This window comes from Diceros bicornis, chromosome 2, assembly GCF_020826845.1.
Source record: "Diceros bicornis minor isolate mBicDic1 chromosome 2, mDicBic1.mat.cur, whole genome shotgun sequence".
NCBI classification, from domain to species: domain Eukaryota; kingdom Metazoa; phylum Chordata; class Mammalia; order Perissodactyla; family Rhinocerotidae; genus Diceros; species Diceros bicornis.
In genome coordinates, this window is record NC_080741.1 from 61,646,429 (window position 1) to 61,671,212 (window position 24,784).

Consider the following 24,784-nt stretch of genomic DNA (forward strand, 5'->3'; position numbering starts at 1 on the left):
GGAGGCCAAGAGGGCAGATACGTAACATCTTTCTCCAGTTCCTATGGTATAAAGGCAGTCTTTGCTCTCCATCAAGACTCATGAGGTGGGAAAAGTCCTACTAAAGTTTTTGGATGCTATCCATAATGAATAACCTGTATCAACTACACTAGGTTATCTAAACAACAAGGTTATTTCTAAGCTCGTTAAATATTAAGACTGTAATTTCTCCAGTCCACAGTTAATGACTTGATAAAGCAGAAGGTGCTAGTTGAGTGTCTGCATTTCTTCCAGCGCTGGTGTGGGCAGGACAGGCACCTACATTGTAATAGACAGCATGCTGCAACAGATAAAAGACAAAAGCACAGTTAATGTCCTGGGATTCCTGAAGCATATCAGGACACAGCGTAACTACCTCGTCCAGACTGAGGTAAGGAGTAGCTGCCAGTGCTTTCGTGCGATTCTAGCACATGCTTAACTGAAAGCTGAATGATATTGAGGAGCCAGATTCGTTCTCTTAGGGCTTGAAGGAATTCACAGGTTTGTATTAGAAGATATCCTGACCATGATATACTATTCTTTGACTCCTAGTTTACCATTTCTGTATGGATCTTTAATTTAGATTTCTTAATAACTACACAAGCACTTTTGAAGCAGATACAGTAGTAGCTAGGCTGTGTTCGATGATATGGGGAGTTAAACATGTTGTCTGGCCTGAGAAATATATATGAGAGAATGGTTCTAAAGCCCTTCATTGAATACACATTGCTCCATTGCTTGCTGCATTGAACCTACTGTTTGGGGCATGGTATGGAATACAGAGCTAAAATCAGCACAGACTCTACCCTAAAATAAGTTATGATGAATAAGCAAGTATTAGAGCAAACCACCTAGCTGTAAATGCTTGAAGAAATTTACTGGAAGGTCCCTGTTAGAGGAAGAGTTAATCTAAGGCAGATTTCATGAACGGGATAGAGGTGGCTGCCCCTTAACAGCTCTCCTCAGTGACTACTATCTAATGTGCCTTTTAGGAGCAGTACATTTTCATCCATGATGCCTTGTTGGAAGCCATTCTTGGAAAGGAGACTGAAGTATCTTCAAATCAGCTGCATAGCTATGTGAACAGCATCCTCATACCAGGCGTTGGAGGAAAGACACGACTGGAAAAACAATTCAAGGTAGTCCTTTGAATAAATTTCTTTGGTTAAAAAACAAAAAAAAAGCAAGGAAGTAAAGAAATGCCTTGAGTTTGAGGGTCATGTCTTTTTTGCAAGAATGTATAGACTGACATGGATTACTATTTATACACTTCTAACGTAATGTGAAGGAAATGAAGTTTCAACCTATGTATGAATTGTTGGTGTCCAAGTAGATGGCACAGTGCTATATTTTCTTCTGAGCAGTTTATGACTTTTTCTGAACATAAATGTCAGCCCCTGGCCATAATGACATAATACTTTGAGTCGGTCATCCTAGTTTAAAAAACATCCTCTGTATTTTTTCTGAACTAATCTACCTTTTCCTTATTAAGGATGGTTATTTGTTGACATGTTGTCCTAAAAGTAAACCTATTTGAAAGACTAGCCTAACAGATAATTTAGAAACTAAAAAAGAATTACTGAAGAATACTAGAGAAAAGTTAACTTTCCCTAAATGGTTGTTCTTTTACTTTGATAGGAACGTGAAGTTTAAAGGCAGTTAGGGTTTATATGGAATTGACTGAGGTGAAGGTGAAAAAAGACCATAAGAACTACTCACGTAATTAAGATCAGAAAAACTCAGTTGTTTCAGAGGATTTATTATAACTTTCAAACGTTGTCTGTCTCTCCAATTACTAAGTGCTTTCCAATTTATTAGTCTCTCATTAGTCTTTTAAATTCTTTTTTTGCACACTGTTCCATATGTAATTTCTCATTTTGTGTCAAGGTGGAAAGAATGAGATGAATCTGTGCAGTTTTAGTTTTCATGGTAAAACTTTCTCTAGACTCTGAAACCTTCATTTGAATCTTAGCTAAAGAAATGAGACTGCCAAGCAAGTTATAACAAGTGATATGAAATGAAAAATAGATTAATTTCACTAAGTTCAGTCAAAACAATTTTAAATTGCTAGCTCTCCTCTTATAATATCCAAACTACTGTAAAAACTATTTGAAGTAATTAATAGTAGGGACATAGTGTCTCATAAGTTTAAAATGAATTCTTAAATAATATTAAGTACCAACACTTCTTAAATTCTGCCTTTCTTTTCTATTTCTGCAATATTTGTTTACACATACTTAAAAAAAAATTAACCAAAGAAATCAGTTCATTCCATTGGAAACCAAGTAATTGATTTTTTTACAAGCACTAACCACTTGAGAACTTAAGCAGAAGAAAAAGGCAAGAATCAGAAACTTGAAAACTACACCTAGGGCCCTTGACAGTAGCACTAAAGCATTTAGAGGAGGCTGTTCCCAAATACTCTACTAAGATGGATGTGCCCCATCCCACACCTCCAAAAAAGAGGATTGACAAAATGGTTCAACCAAGCTATACAAACAGGAAGAATAACCAAACTACTGTGCTAATTATTTATAATGGCCTTAGAACAATATCAGTTCAGTTCAACAGAAATTTACTGAGAACCTAAGAAATCCTTTATGTTCAAGAAACATAATTAGCTCTTATTACCACGAAGCAGTCTTTTCTAGTGTAGACCCACTTGAGTCTCACGTGCCTATAAGGAATTAGGGAAAAAAATTCACAAAAGCGGTGACATCATCAACAGAAAAATCCACATTAATTCAATAAATATCTCTTGCTCACATAGTACCTGTCATCATCAAGAAGCCTAAGGCCTGATAGTAGAAATAAGACAAGCATACAAATAACCAAGGTAATTGAGAGAAGTACCACTCCTGAAACACAAAAAAGTGTTCTTTGGGACACAAAAATGTTTTTGTTCATCAGTAATCTGATTATTGATATTTTTGGCAGATCATCAAGCAAATGCTATCAATCATACCCTTGGTTTTTTTGTTTGTTTTGTTGTTTTTACAGCTTTATTGAGATATAATTGATATATAACATTGTGTAAGTTTATGGTGTACAAAGTAATGATTTGATATATGGATACATTATGAAATGATTATCACAATAAGGTTAGTTAACACGTCCACAATTATTGAATGAAAACTGAAATGTTGCTTTTCTTTCAGCTGGTCACACAATGTAATGCAAAATATGTGGAATGCTTTAGTGCGCAGAAAGAGTGTAACAAAGAAAAGAACAGAAACTCTTCAGTTGTGCCATGTAAGATCTTAAAATCAGTTTGATTTGGTTGATTGTGTTAGTATTTTTATCATTAGATTTTATGTATTATGTAAAGAGGAAACCACTACCAAGGGGAAAAGTTATGCTCAGGACAACTAAGGCAGTTTGATCAAACTGGGAGGGGTGGCTGTCAGTGCCAGCAAGTTGCTGCATCTACGTGACATGAAATTGAGCTTCAGTTCACCTCAAAATTCAAGGATTAGGTTACTTATCTACATATCTTAACTAAAAAAAAAGTAAAGCCATTATCACTATGGCATTAACACTTCTTTAAAACTTAGAGTCCAGATTAATCTGAACACCTAGAACTACATCGTTAAATTATTCTGGCTATTGAGATCAAAGTACTGTTGATAGGTGGTGACCTTTGTATAAATAACTTGGGACACAGCAGATGATACTGTGGACGCACTGTAGACACAGGCATGGGTGATGGTTGGAGAGATTATCTCTACTGAAAAAGGCCACTGTTTTCTAAGCCCTTTACAGGGAGAAAGATATGGATAAAGGGATGGCAAAAGAGCAAAGTACAATATGTTGCTATAATTGTAGGAATATCAAACCAGGGTCAAAAATTATCTGCAAACCTCTGTCATCTCAGCACAGTATTCTCTTAGTGATCTGCTTTGAAAACCTCTCCCACAGTAAAATTTTATTCCTATAATGCCTATGTCCTGGGAACGGGCAGCAAAATTTCATTTTACATTTTCCCTTAGCTGATAACACTTTAGCTTTGCTAAAAATATAGGTAAGTCTTAAAAAGAAAGGGGAGCAAGGGGGATACATTACTCACCAAGTAAATCTCAGAAAGCAGTAGTGGTTCTGTGTGTATAATAAGGCATATGTGGTGTTTTTGTTTTTTCCATATGATAGCTGAGCGTGCTCGAGTGGGTCTTGCACCGTTGCCTGGAATGAAAGGAACAGATTACATTAATGCTTCTTATATCATGGTGAGAGTCAACAGTTAATTATAAATAAAGTCAATTAAGCTGAAAGGTGCTAAAGAGCAGATACCACCTATGTGACTGATTTCATTTTTCAAATAATTTCTCCATGTGTAATAGCAAAATTATAGAGATTTTCGTATCTGGAAACCTCTAACAAAAGACACCTAATCAGTTGGGTACAAAAATACTTAAATTAAGAACAATGCTTGTTAAGGAATTGATTTTATTGTTAATTTCACCCATCTAGTCTTTGAATAAATGTTGAAATTACTATTAATTAAAAACAGTAGGGGTAACTAGAAGTGAATTGCACGTGGAGAGAAAATTGTCTACACGTTAGCAGAAGTACATCTAAGATTTAGCCAAATGTACTGAATGCCTTTTTCAATTATTTTAGTGTGGTCAAAACAATGCTGTCTTATTTCATGAATATATTTTACTACCAGAAAGTTAGAATAAAATGTTCATAATTGCTGATTTTTCATCTTCCTAACTGAAGGGCTATTATAGGAGCAATGAATTTATTATAACTCAGCATCCTCTGCCACATACTACGAAAGATTTCTGGCGAATGATTTGGGATCATAATGCACAGATCATTGTCATGCTGCCAGACAACCAGAGCTTGGTAAGTAAAGCACATCTGCTATATATTAATGAGCCTGTGAGGCTATAAGCATAAATTACATCGATACCTCGCCACAGGGCTGTAGTGTCTGGATATGCTAGGGAGGGAATTTAGACTTCTCATCTTTAAGTCTGTACAGATTCCTTTCATAGTCCCACAATTACTGTCCTTATCAGTTCCATTGTTTGATTTTCTAGTGCTGGTGATATCACCCCTCAGTGGTACTCTACATGGCAGTGCGGTAGAAGGTTTTGAAAAAGGTCCTTTTAGAAACCTCGTTAATGTATGACATTAACCTGACCTCTTAGTTGCTATGTGTCACTTTTGAAAAATAAATAAATAATAGCAGCTAACATTTGAGTATGTAATTGTGTTTACTCTACATGTATTCACTCATTTAATCCTCTCTACAATTTGACGACATAGGTACTGTTATCGCCTTATTTAATAGCTGAGAAAACTGAGGGAAGTAACTTGCCCCAGGGCATACACAAAAAATTGGAGCCAAAAACACTGTATCAAAAGTACTAAAAATGTAGCATTATTTTTCCGCATGCCATAGGCAAGTCAGATCTATTACAGGGAAGGAGATAAGGGAAGGCCGTTTTGTTCCAACTTAAAGGTGCTTTTTAAGACCTTGACTAAACTTCTAGCTCTTTCTCATCCCTTTAGTCCTTCCTATTGAGGTCTCTAGACTATAGAGGAGAAGGGTGAGCAAGTTTATGAAAATAAACTTAAATGTTTCTGGTTAGATCTCATTGCATTTTTAAGTTTCAGAATTAGTTGGGTCTTCAAAAGGTACTAGGAGGACATGTAAGCCCACAAAGTAAAAACAAAAACAAAAAACAATGAGGATCTGCCTCCATGTGTGTCAGATTAGTGAGGTTTTTAATCAAGAAAGAACAGCATGTGATTGAACTCCTAGTCTTGATGACATGCATTTGACTGTGTGCCCAGTCAGTGGGAACTTCTTCACTTTGTCGCATTTTGCTCCAGCTTCAGAATACCAAGACTGCTTCTGTATGATAGAATGGCAGCAAAGTTGAGAATCTTAAGCTAAAAACTGGAGTGTAAATTTTCAAATTAGCTGGCAATAGAGGTCTATTCTGTTTGGCATGTGGAAATTGGAGCATTTAGGGTTGTTAAAACGTTCATTTGTTGGATGAGTCAGTATTTTGTTATTGTCACTTAACAGAGGACAGTCACCAAAAGCATCTACCCACAAGCTCGTTTTTATGAGGAGGCTAGGGGGATACTGGACCAAATAAGTTGCTACATGTTCTATAGACAGTGAGGATACAGGAACGGCCCTGGAGTATGTCATCTCAGTGTCGTTGAGGCCCAGGGAGGCTAGGCTAGAATCATACAGGCCTGCACTCTCGGCTCCAGGGTCAAAAGTCTGCTTCTTTAGTGCAGTTTTTCCTAAAGATAATGTTTCTGGATTCTTTTGTTTGTTTTATTACTTATTACTACTATAACTTTATAAGACCACGATTCTGTGAATAGCCCAAAAGTCTCTGGTTCCTAACTCAGAAAGCGCTGTTATAGAAGCCTAGGCATCTTTGACCTATAAATATATTTGGAAGTAAAATAACCAGGAGACCAGAGTGCCTACTGAATTAAGAAGTAGCATTTATTTTTCTTAGTCTTTCAAGATGATCAATTATTCCCTGCTTTACTGTCTGTATTCAAAAGGTTTTTTCTCCCTTTCATTAGACCAATTTGATAATTTACTATTCATGTTAATTTCTTTGAGATACGTAATTTTATTATTCCCATTTTTCAGATATGGAAATTAAGGCTCGGAAAGATGAATTTATTCAGGATCACATTCAATCCTAAATCCTAAAGTTAGAGGCCTTGTCCATCATTACCTTGTCTTTAATATCTGTTAAAAGAGTCCTATTTCCATTTCCTTGGACAAAATGTATTAAAACCCATGACAGTTACAGACTTCTTTTGTATAGACTAAACCCAATTGCTAATCTGTTTCCCCTTATGCTGAGCTTTAAAAATAAAAATGTACTTGGCAATAAGCTATATTGAAACTTGAAAGGGTGATAAGTCTTATTGGACTGTTGGCTCATTTCTAATGCAACAATGTAAGATTAAACAAAACCTTCTTTGTTTTGAACATTATTCAGAATTATTTCTGACTTCACTAGTAGTATCTACGTGTTACAGGCAAACTGTAGCTTGCCATTTGAACTGATTAGAAAAAGAGGTGGGGGGATGCTCATCGTCATAATCATTGTATTTCTCACAAAATCTCCAACTTATGCAACAATTAACTTTTTCTTAGGCCTCCACAGTTTTCAGGGATAGAATTCAAGTACCAAGACTGAATATTTATGCTTAATCTTAAAATAGATGAACATTTAAAGCTTGCTTGATTCAAGGCTGAAAGACTTCCTATGTTATCCCTTTTTGAAACCTCACATTGACACATTAACTTTTCTTTAAAAGAGCACCTTGTACTTATATGCATATTTATGCACAACCTCTTTCCAAAAAGGTTCTATCCCTTACCATTTTTTAGCAGTGTGATTTTAGACAATTTTTGGACCTCTCTGAGGTCTTCATCTGAGGCCCTTGGTGCCCTCATCTGTAAAGACAGATGATAAAAAAAACCCTTACCTCACTAGAATATTATCAAAATAAAATAAGAGATAATGTTTATGAAAGTGTTGAACAACTGTGGAACTGTTAACATAATCCATAGGAAATAACAATTAGAGTGTCTTAGTTGCTTAAGCAATTTGTGAAATCATAAATTAAAATTATTCAGCCTAGATCCTGTCTCCTTTTTTACTATGACAATTATATTACAGAGCACTTCTCAGCAGAGGGATAATACATCCCCTATAGAGGGAGGGTTTTTTGGTTGTTACAGTGACATAGATGAGAGGTGCTAGGAAATGGTTATTAAGTATATTTTACAATAGAATACAGTAATCAAACTTGGCATGATTGATGGGGCTATAATTCTGTGAACTCAATTTAAAAGATGATTTGAGAGGTATGGGAAATGGCAAACATAAGAAATCATTTTGCAAGAAAATGCAAAAACAAATGTTTGACAGCACTGCAGAGGAATTTTTTTGGTTCCCATAGGCAGAAGATGAGTTTGTGTACTGGCCAAGTCGAGAAGAATCCATGAACTGTGAGGCCTTTACCGTCACCCTTATCAGCAAAGACAGACTGTGCCTCTCTAATGAAGAACAAATTATCATCCATGACTTTATCCTTGAAGCTACACAGGTAACTTAAACCTCAGTTCCTCATTAATACCCCTACCTGGGCCCTGGATCATCCTTCTAAGTAATAATGAAGTAATTTACCACCCTCAAGACAGGCCCAGGCATTTGAGTATGACTTAATTTTAAATTCTTCCCTTCTTTCTGACTCAAATATTTGCTCTTTCCAGCTGGATAGATGAAATGTAACCATTCCTCTGATTGAGCATGCATACAAATAGGTCTGTTGACCTAATTATAAAAACAATATACTAGAGCTCAATATTTTCTTTGCCGTCAGAAATGTAAACCTTGCAATGTGTTGTAGAAATGATAATATTAAGACTTTTTTTTTAGTAAACAACATTTTGATGTGTAATAATTGCCTTCTTATGGGGTGGAAAAGAGGGGGACCATCTTATGTTAGTAATTTAAATGATGAGCTAACCCCTTTCCTTTTTTTTCCTTTAATTTTATAGATAAGAAGGTAGAGTAGGATATAAAGTGTCTTGTACTTTGTCACTTGAAATTTTTGCCTGAACAAAATAGGATTCTACTATTTCACTATCATGACCTGCTTGTTTTTTAATGGCAAGCAGACCTCCCTAGTATTTTTCTTCTGACTAGCCACAGTTTGGTTAGTCTGGTATTCTTCAGTTATCTATAATATATACTTTCTCAGGAGCAAGTTCTAGTCATTAGATTATAGATATAATGACACAAAGGATGGGATATGACTCATGTCGTGTTGATTGTAGGATGACTATGTCCTAGAAGTTCGGCATTTTCAGTGTCCCAAATGGCCTAATCCAGATGCCCCCATAAGCAGTACCTTTGAACTTATTAACGTCATCAAGGAAGAGGCCTTAACAAGAGACGGCCCCACCATTGTTCATGATGAGTATGTATTTGTTTCTTAATTTTAAAATTGAGACATTTTTCTTGTTTCATTGCTATAGTAGTGGAAAGGGAAGACAGATTTTCAAAAACCTACTCCCTTCTCAGCTTGTGACAATTGCATGTTTTTTCTAATGTGTATATGTGTAAGGTGTTGTGGTTCTGTTTGCGCTTTAATTTGTCAAACCCTTCCAAGGCTTCAGGTTCTCCTAGAGTGTTTGTTCTAGAAAGGTGAAAGTACCATATCTTAACCTACGAAAATAGATTTACATGCTTTCTGTGGTATTATGTTTCAATAACACTTATTAAAGTTAATTAAATTATCAATTAACTATTTACGTTAATTAAATAGTTACATTTATTTTAAAATCCTTACACTGAATTTCAGCAAACACTTATTAGGGAAGAAGCCTTTTTAAATATGGTATAGTTGATTAGTAGTGAAAAAGTTACTGTTATTAATGATAATATTTAGAGTTTACAGTGTGTTTTGAAGTTTACAGTACTGTCTTTTAGGATTTAAGGGTAAAGAACATGAATTTCAAACAGAATCTCACAAACCTTTAGCCAATATGGCACCAATTGTACATCCTCATTTCTGTTTTAGTGCCAAGGTAGCTTAGCTCCTTGGTCAGCAAATTCTCAATGCACCCATTACGTTCATTAAATTACCAACTACTCTAGTAGCACAGATATTAATAAAGTAAAGCTTATTGTTAAGTCTTTGATTTTCCTCGAACTAATGCTGTAACAGGAAGTGCAGAGACTTTTAGCTGAGGTCAGCACCTTCACCTCAAATCAATAGTACCCTCCTATCTGAAGTGAGCCATATTACTGGCTGCTTCTGAAGAGTTGTATGGTCTTTCTTAGGAAATAGTGACTATTTTAAAATGTTGGGCTGACTCTTAATTAGATTAAGAATTAAGATTAGAAGAGCATCATAGTCGAAGCTTTAGTTAAATGGCACACTAAGTAAGGTCTCTGGAAATGTGACAACCACCAGCAGTGTTTAAATAGCACAGACAGCCTCAAAATAATTGGGTAGTTACTACTGGTTTGTGAAACTTAGGGTAGGCGGTTAATAGCATAAAGTTAGGGCTGCTTCTCGAGTTTTTTCTCCACTAATCTGGATCAGCTTTTTAAATAACTTCTGGGTTTTACCATCTCTTATCAATTCAGGCCAAATCCTAACATTGCTGCCCAAGTTTTATGACTGATTTGGCTGTTATGATAGTGCTCCAAGGAATTTTGTCCTAAAGTCAGTAATGCAGCTAATCTTATATTTCATGGTGAGGGAAGAGGGAAAGAAAAAACCAACAACTAGTTAAACAATTTGAACAGAACTGTTTGATTCATTTATCTATATTCAACTTTTGGGTATATTTGTCTCATTCAGTGGTTTTTATTTTATACCACCTGCTGAATATCTCACCTCTGGAATTAATCAAAGGTAGCTGTTCTTAGGCCTAAATAAGAAAAGAGAAAATTCATCTTAAACTAGTGGATCTGCAAATATCATATAGGTGAGCTGGAGTAAAAGCCACCTAAAGAAATGTGTTCATTCATTTACCCACCATGTCACTTAGGAGATAAGTGATTCCTCAAAAATAATAGAAATTATTTGTCCATGTTACTCAAGAACAACTTTTTAAATAGTTGCTAGCTCTAATGCAATACTCTGAATGCCAGTTACCGTTCAGTTTCCTCTTACCTAATTTTTGTACCTCTAAATATCCCTTCCTGATGGCATACAAACACCTCAAATTTAGTTTGTCTCAAACCAAATTTATCATCTTCTAGCCTGCCCCCATCCAGTTAGTTGTACAAACCAGAAACACATCAGAGTTTTTCGTGTGTGCCCTCTCACATCCACATCTAACTGGCCACCAAGTCTTGTTGAGGCTACCCATTCTTTTAATATATTTTTCAAAGTCTTTTACAGTCTGGCCTAAGTTTACTTTTCTAGCTGTCATCCCAATCTTCCATTGAAGTACTTCCTGCGGGCCAACTTGCCCCTGCAAGTGCCCTTTCATTCAACACACACTTCAAAAGTCACTCTCTTTGAAACTATCTCTAACTCATGCCAGAGGTGATCAAAGTCATTAACAAACATCATGTCCTTATCAATGCCATTCCTGTCTATCATATCATATTGTAACTACTTGTTTATACAACTGTCACTCCCACATTGCCGAGACCAGCAGTGGTAACTTATTCATCCCAGTCTCCATGGGGTGAAGCCCAATGCCTGGCACATAGTAGGTGCTGGATAAATACTGGCATGAATGCGTGCTGTGCTTCAAACTGTGATGACCTACAAATTCTTAAGGATATGTACCTCTATATAAAGAGGCTTGCACCTTGCTTTTTGTTTTATTTATTGTCATTTTGCCTGCTTAAATTCTTCTGTGAACTATAAAACCAGTTTACAGAGTTTTTTAAGCTCTGTCAAAAGTGGAAGTGAGCAGGCTTGGAGAGAAGGCCTGAGTGCTTCAGTCAAAGAGTTGAACTTTTAGTGCACAAACCTCATGATGTCTATGTGGTCTTCACAGAGATCTTTTTAACACCTACTTTTAGGGTTCTCAGCTGTGTGCCAGATGGATGAAGTTTCTGGATAAATGATCTAAGGATAAAATTCATCACCCAAAAGTAAACTGATTCTATGTGAGGACAGGCACAGCTTAAAGGCAAACTGCTTTATTCTCATACATTCTCATTCATCCTACATTCACCTCGTCAAGATGATTCTGTTCAGAGGCTGATCTTGTATCATTACCGTCAAATTTTAAAAACATAGCCTTTGTTCCTACAGAAGAAGTTTGGAACATAGGCTTGGTTCTTACACTGTCTTATGAGACAATAGTAGATTAGACCTTACTCACAGAAGGAAGAATACTTTCCCGTGCAAATACTTAATGTTAATTATTCACTCTGAAAATATATCTATCTACCCTATTGGATATCAGAGTAGGCTAATTTCATTTAACAGTTTTCAAAGTGTGATCTGAAGACCATGGTTGGTAGGGGGCGGTCTCCAAGGCCCTTCCAAGATGAAGGGCCAAGATCTAAGAGGTCAAAACTACTTTCATAATAATACAAAGATACTACTTGCCTTGTTCACTTTCATTCTGTCCTGAGAGTTTTCCAGAGCTACATGACCTGGGGTGACATCCTCACTCTGATGGCTAATGGAATGTGTGCTTGCATGGTTTTTTGTTTTAACATTTTCTCAGTTTTAATTTCTCATATAGCAAATATTGATAGATAGAGCCCAAATAAAGAAAAGCTCTTTGGGGGGTTCCTCAATATTTTTTTTTGGTCCTGAGATCAAAGAGTCTGAAGACTGCTGAGATGCTCTATAGGAGACACAGAAATATTTAGATAGCTTTCTATACCAAGTGCTGCAAAGACACCCACAAATCATCACTAATTCAGTTTTCATTTAATCTTCAAAATTACCCCACTAGGAAGGTAATTTTAGTTTCTCTACTTCACATATGAGACAATAGGCACAGTGAAGCTAAGTAATAGAACTTGTATATACATACAGTTAGTAAGCGTTAGGGCCAGGACCAGCTACATAATTTGCAGGGTTCAGTGTAAAACGGAAATGCAGGAACCCTTATTCAAAAATTATTAAGAATTTCCAGATGGCAACAGCAGAGCATGAAACTAGGTGCAGGACCCTTCTGAGTAGGGAGCCCATCAAAGCATGAGGCCTGCCCTACAAAACTGCACAGGTGGCAAGCCAGGGAGCTGGCTCTGGCCACAGTCAAATCCAGATCTGTCTGGTCCCTCTGGTTAACACTGCCTCCCACTGGTTTCCAGAGTAAGCACTCCTGCACTCACCTCCCTTGTTTCTTCAGACTGGGCGGGTTTTTCCCTACTATGTTTTCTCATTCACTTCCAAAGTTTTCATTTCTTAAAGTCCCATGGAAGGCTTTTGTGTTGCCATAATTCCCCAGGATTGGTCAAGCTTGGACTGTTTTCTTTCCTGCCCTAATGATTTCTAAGGGAAGCTTCACTGTCTTCACAATGACAGGGTTATAACTCTGGATTGCATTTTTGGTTATGATTTTTAAAACAACATCTTAAAAGCAAATAATTGTAATTTTATGAAATAGTAAAAAATATAATTGAATGAGCATAGATATTACTCCCACTGCTGATACAAGGAACCCCAAAGTGTTTTAAAATATAGACAGAGCACTTAAAAACATTACTGTACATCCGTAACTTAAAGTACTTTCATTTCTTTTATAATATCTTTGAGGCATAGGCAAGGAAAGATGAAAATACTTCTGTTTTTTTTCTTAACAGCACTAGTTAAATAAGCATTGCTCTCAATGGGGCCCTTTGAGGAAGTGGCAAACTAACTACCAAAGCCAGTGAATTTATATACTATTCTTATTTTTTCTAGGTTACAAATTAGTTTTATCACTTTTTCACCAAGTCCCTGTAGTTTTTTTTTTTGTGTGTGTGTGAGGAAGATCAGCCCTGAGCTAACATCCATGCCAATCCTCCTCTTTTTTTTTTTGGCTGAGGAAGACTAGCCCTGAGCTAACATCCGTGCCTGTCTTCCTCCACTTTATGTGGGATGCCGCCACAGCACGGCCTGACAAGTGGTGCGTCAGTGCGTGCCTGGGATCTGAACCCCGGGCCGCCAGCAGCGGAGCACACACACTTAACCACTGTGCCACGGGCTGGCTCCCTAAGTCCCTGTAGTTTTAAGTGCAATCCATGAAACTTGACAGACATCCTTTAATCCTACTTAATTCCTAAACTTTTGAAAGAGAATGGCCTTTATTTTTTCAATCTTTATTCTTTCATTATAATGCTGGGTATGTAGAAGTTATTTAAAAGTATCTGCGCATTTGATTGATTTGACTTAGTTTCTAGTCATGTTTAAAGTCTTAGTGTGTAGATACTTCTTGTCAATTCAGGTACTTATTTAAGAGTGGCTAAATACAGTCATGCATCACTTAACGACAGGGATACGTTCTGAGAAATGTGTCACTAGGTGATTTCATCATTGTGCGAACATCCTAGAGTGTACTTACACAAACGTAGGTGGTATAGCCTACTACACACTTAGGCTATATGGTACTCATGGGATAACTGTTGTATATGCGGTCCATTGTTGACTGAAACGTCATTTTGCAGTGCATGACTATACAGGAAAAGCCAGAGTTAATCCCACGTGGAGTACACACTACATAATAAAATACATATTACCTGACTTTTCTATCTGAATGGTTATAGATAACTTTAAGAAGGAGCTAAGGGGAAAAAAAAAAAAAGAGATCTTGAGTCTACCAGTTTCACTAGAGCAGATTAATCAAAGGTTAAATTCTTCCCCTCCTGAAAAAAATCAATACAAATGATTTAAACAAACAAACCTAGCCATGCTAAAATGAGAGAGTAAACTCAGTACTATTTAGAATCTGAGGAAAGACAACATGATGAACAAGAACAAAAAAATATAATAGGATTTTAAAATCATATGCTCAGAGATCTAAAAGAAGACTGTATGAAATGAATTAAAATCATATATTATGAAACAAACAAATTAGAGCCTAAGAAATGGAAAAAATATGAGATGGGTCAGTAGTAGAATGGACAAAGCTGAAATCAAACTAGGATATGAAAGCTAGACACAGAAGTTCTAACATATGTCTAAGAGGGATCAATGGAGAGGTAAAAAATTAAAGTAGTAGTAGTAATGGCTGAGATTTTCTAAGAAATGAATACAGAGATGAGCTCTTAAACTGAATGATCAGGACACATTGGAACAATAACTTTTAGAGAGAAGATTTAGATACCACAATTACCCAGGCTGATCTAATAGTAATATATACAAGTATGCACCCCAGAGAGACTGTATAGTCTCTTCAGACATCAATGGTTTATTTACATAAATTGACCATAAATAGAATTTCAATACATTCTCAAAAAACTGATACCATACAAGGCCACATTCATTGATTACAATGCATTAATATTAGAAACCAACAATGAAATGAAGCCCTAAATCCTTATACCTAGACACTGAAATACTTACATCTAGAATTACTTATAGATAATTCATGGGTTAAAGAGGTAATGAAAATAGACATTCTGAAATACTTAAAACTAAATGATGATGAAGGCACTGCATTTCAAAACCTGGTAGGATGTAGCCAAACTACGCTCAGAGAAAAAAATCTATAGCCTAGCTGCATATACTGGAGAAAAGATTAAAAATAAACTAAGCTTTCAACTAAAGAAGCCAGAATAAGAACCAGATAAATCCACAAAAAGTATAAGGAATTAAAAGATACAAGCAAACAGGAATGAAATGGGAGCAGGGAAGAAATAGTAAAATTTAAGCAATAAAGTCTAATAAAAAACACAACTTTGGAAAATGGCAAGGAAACAAATTAGAGAAGGCATAAATTAACATTTAAGTCCTTATTCTTTTAGAGTTTTATGCTAAAATATTAATAAAATACCTGGGATTTGCTTCGAAATATGTGGAGTAGGAAGTAGAGATGAAACAAGAGTGTCCATGCATTGAGGGTTGTTATAACTGAGTGATGGCTACGTGGGGGTTACTGTACTATTGTACTTTTGTGTATGTTTGATATTTTCTATAATAAAAGGTTAAAATAATAGAAATATTTTAAAGGACATAAACATTTGAAACTATTTATAACTGTACTAATGAATTTTTAAACCTAGATAAGCATAAATGATATTTTTTGAACACGTCATATGTGCTCATCTCTGTTCTGAGCCATTTACATGTATCAGCTCAAATACAAGCCCTAGTCTCAAGAGCTATGAGAACTTGGCCAGTTACTTCACCGTGTTTCTTCAGCCTCAAAATGGGGATAATAATGGTACTGATACCATAGGGTTATTGTGAGGATTAAGTTGGTGCTTTACCTATAAGAGAGCCTGGCACATAGTAGGAGTACAACACATGTTAGTGATTATTAAGAACTGAATAAATGGATGAGTTCTCAAACTAAGGCCCACCAAGTCCTCACCAGGCTACATCTGAGCAATAACACACATACAGAGATTTTTATGTAACCTTGATTTAAAAAAATTAAACAAGGCTAGCATCAGAATGGAAAAGTAGAGGCCCATCGTATTTATTTGAATGTGGATGCAAAAAATCTAAAGTACTGTCAAATAAAACCCAGTGTGCTATATTATAAGAATTACACACCATGAAAAAGTCAGATTTATCCTGGGACTGTAGAGCTGGTTAAACATTACCAGAAATCTCTCAGTGAATTCAGGACATTAAAGGGATTTCTAAAAAAATGAGTAGATGTTGGAAAGCATACAATAAAATAACATCCATTCATGATCCCCCTCCTCAAAAGAAAATACTCTTAGCAAACTAAAAGTAGAAAGCATCCTCTTTAACTTGACCAATGTTATTTATCAGAAGCGTATAGCAAACATTTTTATTTAATTTTTAGGGCCGGCCCCATGGCTTAGCGGTTAAGTGCGCGCGCTCTGCTGCTGGCGGCCCGGGTTCGGATCCCGGGCGTGCACTGACGTACCGCTTCTCTGGCCATGCTGAGGCCGCGTCCCACATACAGCAACTAGAAGGATGTGCAGCTATGACATACAACTATCAAGTGGGGCTTTGGGGGAAAAAATAAATAAATAAAATTATTTAATTTTTAAAACTTAGAAGCTTTACCATTAAAGTAAAATACGACATGATACATCCTCACAGTGCTAGAATGCAAAACTATTGAGGTCCTAACCAATGCAGTAAAAGCAAAACATATAAGAAGTATAAAAGTTGAAGAGGCAAAACTGACATTGGCAGATAGAGATGTAGCCAACTTCCTAGAGAATCAACAAATTATTAGAACTTAGAGTTCTGCATAGCTGGATACAAGTCCACCGTGTGAAAATCAATAACATTCCTATATATCAACTGAAACCAAACAGAAAATGTAATAGAAAGAGGCCATTCTCAGGAGTAACAGAAACTCTAAAAGTACCTAGGAATTACCCTAAAATGAAATTGGCAAAGGCTATGAAGAAAACTATAAAATCTAATTGAAAACCATAAAAGACCTGAATAAATGGAGAAAAGACATCATGTTTGGGAACAGAAAAACTCAAAAAGATGTTAATTTCCTCAGCTGGATCTATATATTCAATGTAACATAACCAGAATCCCAACAAAAATTTTTGTGTTCCTTGACAATACAGTTTCAACAGCATGGGGTGGAAGGATAGAGGTATTTGGAAATGAGTGTACAAGTGAAAAATGAAAATATATATGTTTGAAGCACTAAAAAAAATTAATATGAAACAAATATAGAGACAGCCAAGACTATTGTGGAAACTTGCTTTATCAGATAGTAAGACTTATTTAAAACCTACGAGAATTAAAACAAATGTGGGGAAATGCAAAAAAGAGACAGATTAAAGGGCCAAAATAGAGAGTTCAGAAACAGGCCTACATATATGAGAATTTAGTGTATGATAAAAAGGCAGTTCAAGTCAGAGTGAAGAGATGAGACTATTCATGAAAAAATGCTAGAACAATTGGCTATCTATTTGAAAAATAACTAAAATCAGATCCTTACATCAAAACAAGAACAAGATTTAGATGAATCAAACAATTAAATTTAAAAAAATTAGAAAAATGTAGGAGAATATCATTAACATACTGGGCTAAAGAAAGCATTCTCAAACAAGACTACTAAAAAGCCAAAAATAAAAGATTGATAAATTTAAATTGATTACATCTAGACTATAGTTCAGTATAACAAAAACGATCACAAAAGATGTTAAGAGAAATTAGAGATTGGAAAAAACACTTGCAATATATACTATAGATAATATAAAATAATTCCTATATAAATACATTTAAAAGAGACCAATCTAATAGAAAAATGGCGAAGTATATTAATAGGCAATTTCAGAAGAGGAAATAAACAAAATGATGGTCAATAAACAAAAAGATATTTAACTTTTCTGATAATCAAGGAAAGGCAACTACAACAGTTAAGATACAATTTTTCACCCATCAGATCGGCAAAAGCGTTTCAAGTTTAAAATGATGAGGAGAAACAAGTATTCTTATGCTGGGAGCAGTATGAACAGGTAACAACCACTTAGGAGAGAAATATGGTAGTATCTTTAAAACTAAAAATGGGCATACCTGTGATCTGGCTTTTCTACTCTTGGCACCTCTGCTAATGTGCACAAGACACAAACAACCTAAATGTCCATCCATAGGGAAATGAGTAAGTCTGCATGCAGCAGATGAAATAATGAGCTGGACTGACATGTGCTGATATACCTAAATCTGGACGTCTGCACCTAATTGTGTAATAATATTTACCTTTAGATAGGTTACCTCTAAAGTTGGGGTGGTGGTTAGGGGGACTTTGGTCTTACTTATATTAAAGAAGTAAAACATCTGTAATGTTTTAATTTCATATAAGAATAAATTTAGAAACTACATATTTAATAGTTTTTTTTAACAGAACAGTGGGCACAGGGCATCTAAATTCTAGTCTCATTTCTACCACCAACCAGTAACACCACCTTGAACAATTCATTTAATCCATCTGTTTTCTCATCACTAATATGGAAACTATGTGGGAAAATAAAGTTGCCAACCTGGCCTGATGAAAAAGTCTACTACCCTTCTAACCTTTTTTTTTTTTTTTTTTTTTTCCTTTTTTTGGTGAAGCAAAGAGAACCATATTTTTCCAAGAGTTTTATAGAAGGTGCTCTCATTTGGATAGTTCCACTTCAGTGCCAAAAATAATTACTTTATATGAAGCTCATTTTGAAAATTCTGACTGAATTTGAGCCATATATTTCCATTTTTATTCGTGTCTTGTAAGTTTCAATTTGGCTGTTTGGGATTGTTAAAAAGAATTTTTTCAGAGCCTTTCACCACTTTCTACTTGTCCAATAGCCTGTAGTTAAGGTTCTCATATTATTTTTCCTATTATACCACCCTGCTCATCCTCAACATCAGGTCTTCTATAGCCCTCCAAAGTCTAATTTTGAACCTCTCATTTCATATTAGATGTCAAGCCAAGCATCTGATAAACCAGTTTGGGAGATTTCACAATCATAAAGAAATGTCACCTTTATGCTTGCCTCCAAATCTCTCCCCTGTCCAGCATTTCACTCATTTTTTGTTCTAGAATAGGTATCAATATGGTCTACTTAGCTTCCATGAAAATATGTGATGGTAATTTCATTCCGGTATATTAAGTCTCTTAGCAAATCTGAAATAGCACTTTTTTTCCTCCCCAAGGTATGGAGCAGTTTCAGCAGGAATGTTGTGTGCCCTTACCACCCTGTCCCAGCAACTGGAGAATGAAAATGCTGTGGATGTTTTCCAGGTGGCAAAAATGATCAATCTTATGAGGCCGGGAGTATTCACAGACATTGTAAGTACTTTGCTTATTTGTGAAACAAATCAGGTATAACTCAGGCTCACACTTTAGAGCAGTGGTTCTCAAATGGGGGTGATTTTGCCCCCCAGGGGATATTTGGCAATGTCTGGAGAGTTTTTTGGGGACAGGGAGAGGTGTTCTGGCACCTAGTGAGTAGAGCCCAGGGATGCTGCTAAACAACCTGTAATGCACAAGACAGCCCTCCACAACAAAGAATTATCCAGCCCAAAATGTCAATAGTGCTGAAATTGAGAAACTCTGCTTTCTAGAGTATACTATTCTCTAGTTATAAGATACGGATATTCTATTATCTTAATGAACTGTCAACACTGAAAATTAGTTCCAAGCTAACAGAGATCAAAAGGATATGAATAAGGTGTAGGTCTTGATTATAAAGGATTCAAGTTATTTTTTAAAAAGTGTTTAGATAGCATCAATGTATGTTCCTGTTTCTCTAGTATGTTTTTCACAATTACATTTTTAATTGGCATTTCTACCTTAGCTGAAATGACTAAGCTGTTCTTTGGCTCAAATTGTCTTGCTTGTTTTTCAGGAACAATACCAGTTTGTCTACAAAGCAATGCTGAGCTTGGTCAGCACTAAAGAAAATGGAAATGGTCCCCTGACAGTGGACAAAAATGGTGCTGTTCTAATTGCAGATGAATCAGACCCTGCCGAGAGTATGGAATCTCTGGTGTGATTGGAATCCTGAAAGGGCACTTACTTTGTAAAACTTCTGAAGACTGAGAACTTTTTTGAGGCCTTTTTTGCCAGACTCTAGGTTATACAATAACCCAGTTACTTTTTTACACTGATAAAAGTTTTGATATTTATTTTTTGCCATTTTATGTCTTAATGGTATCCTACTGAGCATTTGCGCCTCTGTTCATTTCACACAGTGAAGCTCAATTTTACCTAGTTTGCACTATATGATCAGTGTTACTGCCTATAATCTAATACTAAAGCAAACCCTGATGTGACATTCCATGACAACATACATGCTACTTTTTAGTTCAGTACAGTGAAGGTCTTTGTTATGACAGTGAATCTTGATTTTTTAATTATTATTATTGCTAAAGCAGTTGCATTCTACTAGCAGGCAATGCTGTGCTTTTCCTCAGTCCTCCTCTCCTATTTTTTTGGGCACTGTTCAATACTGTACGCCTTCTGTATTTTCATGGAGTGGATGAGCATTGTTTTCTTTTAAAGAATAGCAGGTTATTGGGAGCTATTAAGAAGGTCTATCATCCTCATGGCCTTGAAATAGTTCTATTGATGATGGTGAAGATATCCACTAAGAAATTAGAAGGCCTAAGAGTTGCTTCATGTGAACATCACTTATTAGTTACAAAGTTATATTCATAGCTTAAAAAATACCCAATTGTGTCAAAATAAAGGATATCTCTGTATTACAGTTTTCACAGTAGCTATGTGGACAGTGTGTGTTATTTCCATTTTGACTCTCTGAACTAGCTACACCCTAAAATCAGGGCTATCTTTTACAATAGAGAGATGGCAATATTTTACACAACTCAGTTATGAAACCTTTTAGTGACTCTCCATTAATGCTTCTTGGTTTATAATGCCATACCTCATGGCAGGTGGAATAATGAAAATTTTTGCAGGTGTGTAGTTTTGAAACTAGTCCTCTAAAATATCCCTATTACTCGTATAGCAATCTAATAAAAACTACCTATATAGTTAGCATTCTTTTCTTTCCTTTTTTGCCAAATGTTTCGTGATAAATCTCATAATTACATACATTCTTCTACTTAGGATTAAATTTAAAATACTGTATTAGCAAAAGTCTTGGGACTATCTAGACTCCCACACATGGGTAAATCTGATTTGAAGAGAGAAAATTAGAATCTTGAATAAAAGATGATATTGACATTTTCAAATAGTTTTAAAAGAGAAAGACGGCTTAGTATGCTTTTGTGTAGTTTAGCCTCAAGAACAGATACACTTCAGTAAAAGAGGCTGATAATCATTACTCAGAGCCCAAGGAAGTTATTTGGTCTAGCCTCTAGAGCCATATTCACCCTGCAGTACATAATGGGAAAATTAGAAGCATTAATAAGAAATTTAATTCAGTTAGTTATAAAAGTAAGCTACGTACTGAGACCTGCTTCTTCTATTGCATATTTGGTTTTGAGAGACAACTTCTGTCAGAAGTGAAATCATCACCAGAACTGGGCCTGTTAAGAAGAAAAGGGTTTTGGTTACTTTTTATGTCAATAAACTTCAACAAAAAGTCCACACTGGCTACTATCGTACTATCTGGGTAGGCGTTAAAACATTAATAATCATCAGCAGTGAGAGTGAGTTGGCCCTCTATGACGTTTGTCGGAGTGGTGCTGAGGACCAAAGCTGCTAAAGAGAGGCTACAGGCCAAGTCCAAGCGTTGCAGTGCACAGGCCAGGTCAATGGAGCGTTCATGAACTGCATAACTTGCCAGGGTCATCTCATCTTTTTATCCCATGGATTCAGCAACACGAAACAGTCTGCTGTTCACGAACTGTGTAGGCTAGGCTTGAGAAAAGGTAGGCAAGTGAACAAAGTTTGCTAAATTTTATGTGCTCGATGATACAGACACCTTTGCAGCCCCTCTGCTCCCATCAGAGGTGACACAAAAAAAGCTCCACCTAACACTTCATAAAAAAATCTTGAACAGAGGAACACTACAACTGCCAGAAGGCTGAGGAAAATCAGAAAGGGGAAGGTTTCACATCATGGCAAGAGCAAGATCATTTTGTCAATTAAGTAGGTTACCTTAGTAGTATAGAGTATTGATGTGAGCTAATTCTTTTCAGTAGTTGGCACAGTGGACTTGACTTTCAGAAGTAATATTCGAGTTGGGGTTCATGGTCCCTCAGTAATTTTTTCTTAATAAAAGTAAACATTGGTTAGAAGACACATTAGCAAGTATTCCTTTCTATGCTGTTTACAGAGGGCTCAATTCATGGAAATATATACCCTCCAACATAATTCTGTGACCATCTCTTACATGGGTATCAGAATCAAGATAAAAGAAAGACATAGCTAATAAATAGAATAGAAACATTATAAGGATGATTTAGAAGTTCTCTGTGAGCAGTTGTGTGTCTATAGCGGGCTTGGACCAAAGTCTACAAATCCTGACCCACTGAACTATTAGCAATTGCTATTTGCCCATCTTGCCAAAGTGGTCCAAACACACTTCACTGAGGATAATTATATTCAGCAGTTCCTCACTTTCACCATAGAGTGTATCCTCACTATTCTTCATTTGTTATTGGCAAAATATGCTTGCGTCTTTCCAGAGGCAGAGCGTTTCAAACATGATTTCTTTGAGATGTAAGCACATTGCTTAACTACATAACAAGGTTATTACCACTTGCACTCAGGTGGAAAGGAAATAGCTATTGCAAATTTATGTGTGCTATAAAAATAAGCTTTTCGGGTGTATGAATTTAGCTCTAGGTAAACAGAATGCACACATGATACAAAACTGAATTGCAATGATCAAACCAAGTGGCCATGCTGGACATTAGAGAAAAGATACCTTATTGCCATCAGGAGAACTCTTTCTTACATCCAAAAGCCACAGTATCTTCTTTTATATAAAAAAATTATCTTCTGAATTTCAAGAAGAATGAGATTCATTGAATTGGTTTTCCTAATTTTTATGTCTTGCAGCTTTTAGACTCTATTTCAAGTTTGAAGAGTCCAGCAAGGTCAGAAAAGGTTATGGTGTTCAAGGTCTGGCTGTTGGAGTTTTTAGCCCAGAGTGACATATTGAAATCAACAAATAACCTTAATTATTTTATAATGACACAGCACAACTGCCTTGTTATGAATTTTTTCTTAAATGCATATATACTGTATTTAAAAATTAAAATATACATACCAATTTACCAAAGATACATATTACTAATTCTAAGCAAAAAATAAGAAAAGGAAACCCAAACTCATAATTTAAGAAATAATAATCAAAATGTAATTTGTCTTAAGAATTTAGCAGTTATACTGGAAAATGCATTTTTCAACTCCTGTGTTCTAAAGTTTATGTTCAAATGGTGCCAGTGAATTTTTATATGAAGGGAAAATGCCTGCTTTTTTTCTTTTTTTTAAAACAGCTATAATTTCACTTACCCCTTTGCGCTTTCCCTTAGTTGCTATTTAACATACAATATTGGCTTTATTTATCTCTAGGAAGAAGGCATGCTACAAAAGGAAGGAATTGTAATAATGATATTTGGCCTCTACTTTGTCTTAGCTGTTAAACTGTTTTTAGTATTTTTGTTAAATATTTGCAAAGGGAAGCATTTTCTACAGAGGATAATTAATTTCAAGAAAAATATCTTGAGTTTTAAGAAATAAACATCTCCAGAAAAGGAGACAGCCGATTTTATAAAACGTCGCAACTCTCCAACATTTGGGGTAGCGACTCCTTTTTTGTTAGGACATTTGAAACTAGCAAGCAGCCATCGTTTCTGAAAAACTCAGCCTTCGAGTTGCTTCATGTTTCTTTCACTTCATTTTGAAATAGCTAAAATCATTAAAACTGTAAATATTTTGTTGCTTGGATAAGCATCTTCTGGGAACTTTGTATCTATGGTATATAATCATAGAATTTTATATTTTCATATAAAGCTAATTTTTTTCTAGTTTCAACTCCGTCCTAGTTTTTTTTTCTTTTTTTTTGTGGTGGATATGTGAATTCAACTTTCTGTGTATTGAAGTAGCAAGAACCATCTTTGCATTCCAAAAGAATCCAACATGTGTTATTTCTTTGAGGCAGTGATTGTGAAAGTTGGGTCTTCTTTTTTAATTCCATTGACCATTTGTGCAAAAGGAATTAGACATGATTAGTCACTGAACACATTCGTTGCATTGACCCATTTGGAAAAAGTGGGTTTTTTTTTTAATTTGTTCAGGGGGGTGGGGTTTTGTAACCTGAAATTTTTCCCTTTTCTCTTCTGTTTAAAACTATATCAAATCATTCTATTATAGTGTTATTTAATATGTAAATTGTATTGCTATACATAAAATAAAGTATGGTTTTTGATGTATTCATTAGTGCTGAGCATTTCTATGAAAATATCTATATACAATAAAACCAGGTTACTAGTCTCCCTTAACAGATCACATTTTATACCCACCAACCCTTCCTCTTAGTTTTCATGGTAGTAAAATGAATGTTAGGAGTCATCTTTACGGAGGCAGAAAACCAAAAAGAAGTGCCTTTTCTGAGTTCTTCCTCCTTTAAAGAGTAAACAATGACAGAGTTTTACCTGCATGTTGAATCAAACTTTATTTGCTTTTTGAATCTGCTGTTAAATTATAAGCAGAATTACTGTT

At 35.6% G+C, this 24,784-nt stretch overlaps 1 protein-coding gene across 5 annotated transcripts in view; it reads left to right on the top strand.

Annotated features, from left to right (window-relative positions):
* The window catches only part of PTPRG (protein tyrosine phosphatase receptor type G), a 680,315-nt gene extending 655,820 nt beyond the window's left edge, over window positions 1–24,495 (top strand). For all 5 annotated transcript variants that reach the window (XM_058562200.1, XM_058562209.1, XM_058562192.1 and 2 more), the window contains 9 exons: window positions 274–409; window positions 1,011–1,157; window positions 3,177–3,270; window positions 4,165–4,241; window positions 4,738–4,866; window positions 7,981–8,127; window positions 8,861–9,003; window positions 19,300–19,435; window positions 19,995–24,495. In XM_058562200.1, the coding sequence (XP_058418183.1) occupies window positions 274–409; window positions 1,011–1,157; window positions 3,177–3,270; window positions 4,165–4,241; window positions 4,738–4,866; window positions 7,981–8,127; window positions 8,861–9,003; window positions 19,300–19,435; window positions 19,995–20,141 (1,156 nt within the window). In that variant the 3' untranslated portion in view covers window positions 20,142–24,495. The remainder of the gene's footprint in view (window positions 1–273; window positions 410–1,010; window positions 1,158–3,176; window positions 3,271–4,164; window positions 4,242–4,737; window positions 4,867–7,980; window positions 8,128–8,860; window positions 9,004–19,299; window positions 19,436–19,994) is intronic.
* Window positions 24,496–24,784: the final 289 nt, after the last annotated feature.